The 12,724-nt window shown below is 29.3% G+C and overlaps 2 protein-coding genes and 1 long non-coding RNA gene across 6 annotated transcripts in view; 1 reads left to right on the top strand and 2 right to left on the bottom strand.

The window, feature by feature from the left end:
• The window catches only part of scaf (inactive serine protease scarface), a 21,275-nt gene extending 17,216 nt beyond the window's left edge, over nt 1-4,059 (top strand). For both annotated transcript variants that reach the window (XM_011053400.2, XM_011053401.2), the window contains 5 exons: nt 46-483; nt 692-846; nt 2,105-2,385; nt 2,509-2,759; nt 3,106-4,059. In XM_011053400.2, the coding sequence (XP_011051702.1) occupies nt 46-483; nt 692-846; nt 2,105-2,385; nt 2,509-2,759; nt 3,106-3,249 (1,269 nt within the window). In that variant the 3' untranslated portion in view covers nt 3,250-4,059. The remainder of the gene's footprint in view (nt 1-45; nt 484-691; nt 847-2,104; nt 2,386-2,508; nt 2,760-3,105) is intronic.
• LOC147908705 (uncharacterized) lies at nt 1,198-2,118 on the bottom strand. Its single transcript, XR_015545870.1, has 2 exons — nt 2,028-2,118; nt 1,198-1,332 (listed from the first exon to the last, which is right to left on the bottom strand). It is a non-coding gene; the product is annotated as an uncharacterized LOC147908705 (long non-coding RNA).
• On the bottom strand, nt 3,876-12,724 carry LOC105144479 (UDP-glucosyltransferase 2). Of its 3 annotated transcripts, none has more exons than XM_087408509.1 (6): nt 12,653-12,724; nt 11,982-12,422; nt 7,284-7,706; nt 5,851-6,082; nt 5,473-5,698; nt 3,876-4,873 (listed from the first exon to the last, which is right to left on the bottom strand). In XM_087408509.1, exons 2-6 carry the CDS (start codon nt 12,378-12,380, stop codon nt 4,594-4,596), a joined length of 1,560 nt encoding a protein of 519 aa, XP_087264635.1. In that variant the 5' UTR covers nt 12,381-12,422; nt 12,653-12,724; the 3' UTR covers nt 3,876-4,593. The 3 variants fall into 3 exon arrangements, with proteins under 3 accessions (XP_087264635.1, XP_087264634.1, XP_011051701.2); XM_087408508.1 differs by having other exon boundaries at nt 11,982-12,444; nt 12,496-12,700; XM_011053399.2 differs by having other exon boundaries at nt 12,496-12,700.

Here is a 12,724-nt window from a genome sequence, read left to right as displayed (position 1 = left end):
GAAAAATAGATTGGATCGCATGTTCACGAGTTGTTCGTTTCGCAGAGCTGCAGAATCTCAGAGACCGGAGCAGTCGGTAAGTGTTGCCGCGATCCGAACTACGTGGATCCATGGCCGACGGGCAATTTGCCAGCCAACTACACCGGTGGTTTCGACGAGCAAGGCTTTCCGACATTCTTGAACATTGCGAAGGTACAACCGCCGAAGAAGCTGATCATCCAGCCACCCATCAAGACGACTCCCAGGCCGCCGATCAAACCATCCGTCGCGCCACCGCAGGTTCATGAACAGTTACAGCCGACGAACGTCGTGCCCCTGGTATCGGACGATTCCGACGTCATCCCGCAACGCGTATTACCAATTTCGACTCCGATTCCAATAGTGCCCCCGGTCAGCAGCCCCGCGCCGTTCAATATTCCAAATGACCCTCCCGTCGTGCCGGAATTGCAATTGCCCAATAATCCATGTGGAGTGAGAAATTACGTAAGTATCTCGATAGAATTATTCTCTCGTGAGAATAATTTTGCTTAGAGACATTTATAAATTATGTCTTATGATATTTTTAGTATTAAATTGTAGTAATAAAAGGATATGTAACTTGAGAATTCTAACATTACTTGAAAGTGCTTGAAAATGATTTTATTTATAATATGAGATTGGACATTTTATTTATATCTGTGTATAATAAAAGGGACAACGCCCGACCGGCTTCAGAGAGACCGATGCGGCATTCGGAGAGATTCCATGGCAAGCGATGGTCTTGTGGTCGGAGGAACGTAAGATTTTGTGTTCTGGTGTTTTGATATCAGCAGATATCGTTCTGACAGCTGCCAACTGCGTAAACAGGTATTTTTCTTAAATGATTTATGATAATTTCTTTACCTTTACATAACCATTATCCAAGAGATATTTTTCAGAATACAACTCAGCAAACGTAAATGGATTAAAATGAATTGAAATTTTTTTCTATCCCAATGCGTATTTTAAATAGCGAATACTTTTTTGTTTAATTTAATTGGATTCAATTGGATTCAATTAGATTCAATTGGATGCAATTAGATTGAAAAACTGCATTTCCTATTCAAAATTTTGAATTGAACAGTATTCACAATGAATAGAAAAAGCTTATATTATTTTTAGATTGAAAGGCATAGAGATATGCTCCATGCAATTCCTATAAATGAATAAAAATGCATTCAGGATTGAAAAGCATTTATTTTAACATTCATGAATTAATATTTCTAAAAATCTAAATCTAATTCAATACATTTCAATCCATTCTCGTTTGCTGGGAATGGAGATATCTCCTGGATAAAGTTATCCGCAACTTATCTGAAAGTAAAGAAATTGAACATTAGTGTTATTGTAATTTGATTTAAAATTTCTTATCTTTTTACTGTTTTAATATTTTTTCAAAATTTAAATGTTTCTATTCAAATGTTCTGACAGCTGCCAGCTGCGTAAATAATTACTGATTTTAATTTATTATTTTATTTTAGGCGATTTATATCTTGTTCACCTTGCTTTAAGAAGCCGTAAGCCGTAATCTGTAAGAAATTGACCAATCACAGTCGATTATTTTTTTCCTATTCAATTGTGATTAGTTAATTTCTTAAGGCTTTAACCTCTTAAAGCAAGGTTGTGGACAAGGTATTATTGCAATGCTTAAATTTTATTTAAAATCTTCTATCTTTTTACGCGCCTTTTTTTTATAAAGGTACGCTTTAATTCTTTAAAATTCAAATATTTTCTACAAATTTATTCTTTAAAACTTTTAGAGTGAATCTTATGTTCTGAAGAATGAAATCTCACTCTTAAAGATTAAAAATTGAGCTCTCTTTTTTAAAACTAGCTAAATTTTTACTCTTTAGAGTAAGATTCCACTCCATACAATTTAGAGAGTAAATTACATATCAAATTATAAATAGAAATCTGTCGCGAAATATAAATCGTATAGAGCGAACTTAAAGCAAAATCGAGAAACATTATTTATCCTTTAAGAAAAGCTTGTTTTTTTATTTGCTTACTGACATGTCCACTTTTAGGTCCAATTTTACTGTTGATTAAATTCGGCAATTAAAGACATTTTTTTAAATTTTCTCAGATTTCCGGCGAGTAAACTGTCTGTGAAACTTGGAGAATGGAAACTGGGATATGAACTTGAACACGAGGAGCCGCTGCCATTCCAAATTATCAATGTACGAACGATCAAATATCATCCTGGATACGTAGAAGGATTGCCTGGTAACGATACTGCTATGCTCCTTTTGGAACATCCCGCGGTATTTAATTTACATATCAACACGCTATGTCTTCCCGATAACTATCAAGTGCAAGAAACTTCGCAATGCATCGTGACTGGTTGGGGCAAGTCGATACTACAAGGTAATGAGTCGACGTTTCCATCGCTTAAAAAAAATATTACACTTCACAAGCTATGCTAAAGATGCGTGACAGTAGCAAATAAAATGTAATAAATTTACATAAATGCAAATATTATTATTCCAGCTCATTACGCGGGTGCTATTATGCACATGGTTGATGTGGATCTTCTGACGCATGACGTTTGTCAAAATCGCGTCTTGGATGCAGAATCTCATATCAATGTCGCACATAATATAATCTGCGGTAAAGCGCATAAAGAAAATAATATGTGCCAGGCCGATGTCGGTGCTCCATTGGCTTGTTACGACGGTAACGGAGCCTACCATATCGCTGGAATTTACAGTCAAGATACTGGATGTTTGCCCACAAATCAGGTAAAACTATTATAATAAAACTAATTTTACAGCTACAATTTTTTACAATATATTTCGCATTAAAATAACTTAATTCACAGTCATTAATTTTATTCTATTTTATTTTTCCAAGAACTACGTTAAATAATAATTTTATTACAATAGGAAGTAAACATCATTTTTTCTCAAATAACATAATTTAGCTTTGTCTAATGGACTTTAATTTCTCTATTTTTTTATTTATATTTCCGTATTACCAAAATACATTTATCAATCTTGGGGATATAACTATAGCATTTCAGTCGTTAAGAATTACAGGATAGGCTCCTTACATAACATTTTACGGATTCTTCGGTGCTCGTTTTAGGTGGCGACATTCACACCCATTGACATCACCTGGCTGAAACAAACTATGTATGCGCCCGAGCCTAAAATAGATGCTAGCGATGACGGCTACGATTATCAAAAGAGTAATTTACCAGCGGGTAACGAATATTTGCCACCAGTGTAAAGGTAAACGGTATTCATACTGTTGTATAGCGTATTTCTTTTTTTAATACTCGCGAATGGTAGGACGAGGAAGCGACAGACGCAATCGTATAATACTCGATTTAGCGTAATGCAGAAAATAATTGATAGCATTTAATCGATTTCATGCTAAGTCGCGAGAAAAAGTCGGAGAGCAATTGTCGGGAGACCATTGCGCATTGCAGATAATTATTGCCGATACTAAATATAGACTAAAAGTACTTTACGCTCCGCTTTTAAGTGTTGTTATTCGGAATTTTCATAATATAGGAAAATACGATATAATAATAGAAATCTATTAGAGTGTAAACAGAGCTCGAGAATCAATTCCATGACGTATGAAAAACCAGGTGTAACAATATGTATAATAAATAACAAAATATAATTTAGGGCAATATAATTTTTGTAATTAGTGAATAGCGGCTTTATATCAACTTATAAAATTTAAGGCCAATTTTCAATTGGTCACGAATGTTGTTATTACTTTAAACAACGGTATATCCTTTAAATTAGTTCACCTGATCTTCTTACATCGTGATTAATTCAGCATTGAAACAAGACAACTCTGAGCAATTGTATGACAATAAAAAGAATACATGAACTCTTAGATTTTATAGGTGCAAATATATTTATTTGCCTGGTGTAATACAAAAATAATATAAATGTGTCTGTACATAACGGAGAACATCGTATAAACGTATGCTTCTGCGAGTTTAGATTAAGCTATGGGGAAGAACTATATCTGTCAAAGAATTATATTACGTTTAATAAATATTTGTTAGAAAATATCAAAGAGATTTGTATATGAAAATGCAATCTCCTTTATTTACTTCTCCTCAAACCTTTATTAAAAAAGACATATAATTATAGGTGCTTTTCGTTGTTGGAAAGCAACGGAACACAGTTATATACTGTGTGATGTATTAATACACAGTGTCGATTTGTAGCTGAAATATTGATTAGTTTTTCTATTTCACTATCAGAGTGAAATAAAGAAAAAGATCTTATACACACATCCGAATATATCCGAAACTTGAAACTTCTTATCAAAGTATCACTCTTAAAATAAGTGGTAATGAAATGTAAAAATTTGGTATTCATGAAGTGATATAAAATGACATCGAATACAGCATTTTAGTTGTGTCAACTTGTGTCATAATTGGAAAGCACGGAATCGTACACTGTGTTACACAGTATCGCCTGTTAAACGTTATTAAAAAATACTTTATGCATATCTTTTTAATAAATACCTTCGCGAAAATATTAGAGAAATTAGAAAAATTAACATATAAATATATTTATTTCTAATTAATGTATTATCAATTAATCAGTTTATTTTTTTCGAATACGAATTGTTATAATTTCTATTTAACATTGCCACTACAAAACGCACAATAAATATTACTATAGCAACAACGATTGCTGCACAAAATAGAAGAAATCCGATAACATCGATAAGGAATAATTGCCACCAGCTTAAATCCAGCGCAGGCGATCGCAAACTATCCTCACCGTACTTAATGACGTACTCAACCCAATAATTAGCAGTGTCTAGAGCATTCAATGGCTGATCGAAGAATCGTTGGGACAATTTCCGTGCAGATTCTCTGAGATAAATAAATTATAAAAATTCATTCAATTAAGCTATCATTAAAATTAACAAAACATAGATGCATACAAATTCAAGAAAATGTTTGAATAGAAATATTATATAGAATATAGAAATATTATGTAGAAATAAGAAGATATGAAAGGACACATGAGAATAAATAATTCACAATTTACAATTTACAATTTAAAATGTGTATTTAGAATTTTATTATATACAATAAAATTTTAAAAATACACATTATATGTAATGAAATTCTAAATACACATTTTATATTTTATAATTATAGCACTATAATTCCGCGCAATTATTTACTCACATCTTATAAATTTATTGTTTGAATTACTTTAACAGTCTATTAGTAGTAAATTTTATCGTGTGTGTGTGTGTGTGTGTGTCAATTTAATATATAATATTTATTATATTTTAAAATATTTCATTTTATATATTATATATATAGAAACTCTTATTAAGTCAAATTATATAAATATAGACAATTAATAAATATAAATAAATAAGAAATATAAATTTTATCAATGCATAAATATGTTCTTGTCTAATAATAATATGCAAAATAAAAGATACGAATCTGCATACCTGTACAGAGGGTCTCGTAAGATTGCATTTAAGGTTGCGTCAAAGCTTTTTTCGGTGATCGTATCTATGTTCAATCGCAGGGCAACGTTTCTAGCGACATACCTGTCGATGTTTGTAAACTGATCGGCGAAAAGTGGTATACCGATCATGGGGACACCGCATACTATCGCTTCCAACGTGCCCATGAGTCCGCCATGAGTGATAAAGGCTTTTATGTTAGGATGTTCTATGGCATATTAGACAGTTTTATAATTTTCTTAATTCAGAAAAGACAATTTGATATTTACAAATATTCGCAATATTTAAATTTTATGTAAAAATTAAATGTCAGAGAAACATAAAACTTATATTTGTATATTTATCTTCTTTGATACTCACTCAATATTTTAATTTGTGGCATCCAAGGGGAAGTATAAATATTTTCGGGCAAACCGGCTGGCAATTTCTCCGGCTTCGGTATCTTCATTATAACACGCATTGGTGCTAATTTACTTAAGGAGGCGTAAAGTATTCTCAAGAACTCGCGTGGAAAAGTCTCAATCATTACCATCGAGCCAAAAGTGAAATAAATGAAACCATCTTTACTATCATTCATCCATTTCTCTAATTCCTGCAGCAAAGACGGTATTAGCATGAATAAAACAAATTATGTACCTAAATTTGGTAACAGTAAATGAATGTACAAAATGTTAATATGTTAGATAAAATAATATATTAATGCTATCAGTTAAGCTATCTTTTGTATAGATACAAAATGAAACAGTAATAATGAAATTACAACTAACACTACACGTGTTAAACAACATGTCAATTGTTATTTAATAGTTACATGTAAAGAACATCTAAGAAAAGAACATTTGTCGATTATTCTCGATAATGAAATGTACATTAATCAATAAATTTACATATACATGTTATTCACATGGTCATGCGGCTTGTTTGACATTTTTATTTCATGTATTTATGTTTGCTACTGTGTCGCATGATTAAGCGTTATAATTAATTTTAGACGAGGAAAAAATACGTATATCTCGTTTAATAAGTCAACAGCATCCGTTATTATGAATGAACTATATGATTACATATAATATGATCATATTTTTTTAGAGAAAAGAACAAAGCTGAAAATTTTAGGATTTTATTCTTAAACTATATTAGATATTGGACTGCTAATTAGAAATGAATTTCTCATAATATTATTAAAGTAATATTATTTCAAAAAATAAAAATTGAGTTTAAAAAAATAAATCTAAGGGATAGCTACTTGAAATAAAGAACTATCCTTTATAATAAGAGACGTATGGGTCACCATACATATGATAGACTATGTGTTCAAACTATTTTATATTTCATATTTTTGTTGTTAAAAAGACGTTATCGCGAAATATTTCACGATATTAAGAAACGATGAAAAGTTCAATGTTAATACAGTTATATGTCATATCCAGGCAATGACACAAACATAAGCAAATAATTTATTATAAAAAAACTGTCTACAAATTTAATTTTTGCAGATAAGAAATGAGGAAATGATGAGTGTTTTACACTATAAAATCTCGATCTTATAGCTTTCTTATTTTAATTATTTTTACATGCAAAACTCCGATAAGCATTTCCAGAGGAATCCTTGAAAAAAAAAAAAACATTTTGCACCCTGCTCACTTACGCATCAAATGATGTATTACTTTACGGAGGAGTATTATTAGCGTTGCTTACATTACAGAATATTATACGAGCTTGTGATTCGTTGGCATGCGCTACATCGAAAAAGTGAAAACGACCACAAAAACGGATCATAAGAGCCAACTTACAGGCTGCAATGTTTCGTTTCCGTCCTGGACGTGGATTCCCCCTACGTCTATCGCGGCAGCTGTCCTCGGTTGTATCCCATTTAGCGCGATGTGAGAGTTGATGAGAACGAGCGAAATCTTCTTTTCCAATTCCCGTACGCTCGGTATGTCCGGCCCGAAGTGCTCCCTTATTATTCTGTCTTGCTCCCGTGTCGTAAGATAATTAAAATGCCACTTGTCGAAGAATGTGTGCACGACGTTACACAAACGTTGCCAGAAATTCATGGGTTCGATGAAACTTCTAACGTTGTTTGGCACGAAGGCCAGATTCTCAGGTTGAGCGATCATATCATATAGCCACGGGTACAACGACGTAGTGCTGATCCCAATCAAAGGAACTTTTAATGTGTAAGCAAAGACACTGTAACATTGAGCACCAAAAACCTAAAATAAAACATACGAATATCTAAATAAACAATCATTAAAAAATTTTTATTAATTTGAAATATTAGATATTAATTAATCAACAATGCCCAAAATAATCGAGTCATACGTAACTCTGCTTTGACACTGTAAATATGTCGCTAAAGATGCTTGGCGTTGTGATATTCTTTTTTTCGATCGTGATTTAATTTATAGTATTTTATTGTGCAATTATGGAGTGCAGTAGCTCGCACTTAATCTAACAGCTAAATGACGGTTACATACTTCAGATTTGGTAATCTGAGAGACTCTCTTGCTGCACTCGATCACTTTGATTTACGACTATATATATATATACATTTACATACATATATATATATATATTGTATATGTATTTATAATTCCTAATTTGTGGCTATTAATACACATACACAGATTACACAACTTTTATTTGAAACATTTTTTTAATAAATAAGATATTGAAAATTTTTTTAATGTAGGAAATAAACAATATATTCAAGATTGCTAATCTTTTTTTAAAAAAATGTTAAATATTGTAAAAAATAATTTTAATTAAATATGATAAAGAACGCCAACAAGTAATCAAAGTTTCAAATAATACAATATATATTCTTTGTTTAAATTTAAGATATGATTGTGCGCCGAAATTCGGTCATTCCTATATCAAATCAATTTATCTTATTGTCAGATATGCCGAAACTTTAGATTTTCAACACAATCAATAGATCTAGATAAATCTGAGATATAATATAATCTCCCTAAATTAAGTACAATTTTTATTAAATCATAAGTATTTAGAAAATCTACGTGATGATGGAATTTAGCTTGCGACATTGTTTTTAATATCCATAAATCTATTACAAATACTTAGTTTGGTAATTTTTTGCTGCAAACTAATATATTTGATTGTTCAGCCTAGATGAAGGAAACAAGGAAATTTTGCCATTCTCTTTATTGTTCTAGATGTTTGCAAAAAGTGTTTGCTATAATTTAAAATGCAAGACAAGGGAAAGAAATTTTTATTCAATATATCGCGAATACTTATGCTTATGAAATCTACATATTAATAAGTGCACAGTGTCACGATATTTCTATAAATATTTGATTTTTATATCGCGTATAATTTCAAATTTGTATCAATTAATGTTTATTTTTGATGTCACCATATTTTTTTCAAATATTTCTAAAAAGAACTATTTACACGCCTTTTTAAAGAATTCTAAATTTCTTTTCATTTATTTAAGAGAATGTGATAATGAAAATTTTAACGGTTCGTTTAGCATAGAATATCTCGGTTTAGTTTTACCGATATTAAATTTACATCTAATTTATTCATTTTTATTTTAACTAAAATAATTACATTCCATTGAATTGTAAAAACTTGCATTAAATGAAATAAGATGCGTAAAAGAGATATGTACGTTAATCAAGAAAGTCACGATCGTCACTTTGATTCGTGATCATTAAAAATAATTTAGAGTAATTTATACATGTCATGGTCGTAATAACATAAATGATCATTGTATCAACTTCGTGTTCTTAGAACATTGAAAGAAGAATTAAAAGTTCATCTCTTACGTCAGAAACAACCGCGAACTATCTATTGACCTTCTCTTTACGTAAGAGGATTAGATAGAAGATTAATGTTACGAAATGTTAGAAAATTGATATGAATAATGATTGATAAAAATTTGTGATTTAAATCGGGCAAAATTACATTCTACATATTATTAATTGAAATATTGATGACAAAGTATTGTAGATTGTGCTTGTCATACATACATGTGTATGCTTCCTTTATAAAATTATTAGTTTTTACAAATAGAGTAAACAAAATTTAATCAATTTATAGATTAATAATTACGATTAAAAATTTAATTCTTAATAATATAATATATTATTACATAAATAATATAATATATATAATTTTTATAAACGATTATAATAAATGATTATATCAAGAATGATATATATAATTTTTATAGATGACTTTAATAAATGATTAAAATTTTTTAGTTGCCTTAAAATAAATGTTAGAATCAATTAAAGTTTTAATCGGTGGCTTTAAACGATCAAAATAAATCATTACATGTAAATATGATTAATTCAATCGATTAATTGAAAATTATTATCTGCTGCTAATTAAAAAATTAATCGTTATTTATTAATCACTGGTTTTTAATCAAGAAAAAATTAAAGCTATAATTAATATTTTTTGTTAGAAAGAAATTTTTTATATTTTATGTATAATGTTTTAAATATTAGATATTGTGAAACAATTATATAAATTATTATGTGATATAAAAGGAAAAAAACTTGAATTAATTATTATTATATTATTTAATACATTGAGAGAAATAATAATGAATACAAATTTTCGTGATGAGCAGTTTTCAGTTTCTCCTGTTAAGGGAATCTTGCAAAAGTTATCCTATTTTATTACGATTTTTTGCAAGTGAATTTAGCAAGTGTCTAATGATTTTGCAATCGAAAAGCACTCAAAGTGAAGTCTGAATTCCGATAGGATCGCTATTTTACTCATAAAATGCGAGACATTGTTATACCTCAGAGAGCACAAAGTCGTCTAAAAGATAATTAAAAGACGACTAAATTGTTATAAAGATACCTTTTAATGAAAGAATATAGTTGATGAAAAGATGACTAAAAGACGACAAATATCGCACTGCTAGTCATTTTATAGTCTTATCCATGTGATAACTAAAGGATGACTTCTTTAGATATCTTTTAGTCATCTTTAATACTTCTTTTAGTTTTTATATTTTGATACAATATAACGTTTAATAACGTTTAATAAATCGAATTCCTAAATTAATTTTTACACAAAACGAAATAAAATTGCATGACTGACAATATATGTCCCATTTCCTGCAATGTTTCCTATGCAAGATTCATTATCTTTCATCATAGTTCCCTTTAGAGACTCGATTACAAAAAAATATTTTATTAGTGTTTATTAGAACACGAATAAAATTTCTCATAATGCTGCACCTTTTCTGTTCTATATGATTTTCCAACACGACAAACTGTATTCCATCACGTCCATCTGGTGGCGATCTCACTGTTCGCGATTGAGTGATAAAAAGTATTAAAGTAACGGAAAGATATTTTTTTCATTGTTTTTTCGACAATACGAAAAGATATCTTTTAGTCGACCTTTTGCTTTGCAAAAATGGCAACCATAGAAGGATGATAAAAATATGTCTTTTTGAAACTGTCTTTTCGACAAAACTAAAACATGTCTTATAGACATCTTTTGATTTTGTTGAAAAGACAATTTAAAAACAATGTCTTTTCGTCATCTTTTAAACATCTTTTCGCTTTGTCGGAATTTAAAAAAGACTTTTTTCATTAACTCTTTTCGTTATTCTTAGATTTTGTGCTATTTGGAATATTATTATAATACATCATGTTGCATGCACACATTGCATATATATATATATATATATATATATATATACATAAATTTTTATAAGTGATATGTGTTTTAGCATGTAGAAAATCTTAAGACGTAAGACTTAAAGCAGAAAAGAAATGTGTGCAATGTCTTTCCCAGTTTTCATTATTAACATTGATTTGAATCTCTTTTCAACATAATGAACACATTCTTTAATAATATATTCTGTAAAAATTATAAATACAATATTTGAAATATGAATAAAAATTAATGATTAATGATTGATTATTATTTTTTAATCAACTATATTTGATTATTATACTTTAATAATTGACTAAATTAGTTGTGATTATACTACATTAATTATTACGAGCATTGCAAAATAGTAGAGGACTTTTCTACTCAGTTTAATCTGCTCTACCTGCTCAGAACGAGAAGAAAACGGGGCCGTATATTCATGCTACCCTGTATATTTTAATTATTAGATATTTCTGTTTTTTTTATTTAAAGATTTAAAAAATGGACTTCAATAAATGCCTCTTTGCTTCCTAATTACTTAAGAGATATAATTTTTTATTAATTCTATCTCCATTTGTTACAATCATTTTTATCAAAATATTCTTATAAAATGTGATCTTTATCATAATACTCTATCTCAAAATACTTTATCTCAAAATATCTCTTTATCAAAATGTTATTGTATCTCAAAATTTAGAAATTAATTGAAAAAATATTTGGAAAAATATTAATTGGAAAAATCTTTCTAAAAACATATACGTATACGTATGAAAAAATAATTTTTTAGTAATTAGATTTTTATTATAAATTTAGAGAGAATAACATCCTTCTTTTGTGTTTACCTCTATAAATACAGCATCGTAAGGTGGATCCTTTGGTTTGGCTAGTTCTTTAATTTCTGGATTTCCTAATAATTCACAAAGTTCGTTTCCTGCCCATGTCGAAACGACGTTTATTGGATTTGAGCTAAGCATTTGATGCATTATTTCAAACGTCACATTGTTCACCAAATGCACATCTGTTGGCAGTATCACGATATCGGTGTAATTTGGATAAGGTTTCTTCAGAGGAAATTTGCTGACTATGTCGACTTGATGACCCTTCTTGGCTAGGCCCTTCATCAGCTGCTCGATCATAACAAAATGACTTTTACCATGAAAAGGAAACATTCCGAGAAAACGATATCCATGGCAAATCGACAGGCAAAACAACAAAGGAAAAATCACTAGTAGCATTCGCATTTTTTATTCGTATTATTATATATAAATTTCAGTCCAAACCACCTAAAAAAAAAAAATAAATGAACTGAATTAACGATTAATTTAAAGTTATTAAAACTTTATTAATTTGTTGTACCTTTATAATTTCTTTACCCCCTTTTAAATATTATATATTTTAGATTAATATAAATTAAATTAAATTTTTATTTTAATTTGTTAATATTTAAATTTTAGATTAAATTTTATCGATAAATTTTTAAATAAGAGCATTTATAACTAAATAAATCACACACTTTCATTATTACTCCATATTGCTGCACGTTGGTGCATCCAATGACTGACATTTATAGATTTGTATTATCATT

The sequence above is a fragment of the Acromyrmex echinatior genome, chromosome 8, assembly GCF_024713525.1.
Source record: "Acromyrmex echinatior isolate Ae372 chromosome 8, ASM2471352v2, whole genome shotgun sequence".
Classification (NCBI taxonomy): Eukaryota; Metazoa; Arthropoda; class Insecta; order Hymenoptera; family Formicidae; genus Acromyrmex; species Acromyrmex echinatior.
Note: the sequence above shows the minus strand (reverse complement) of the source record. Positions and strands in the feature narration are given on the sequence as shown.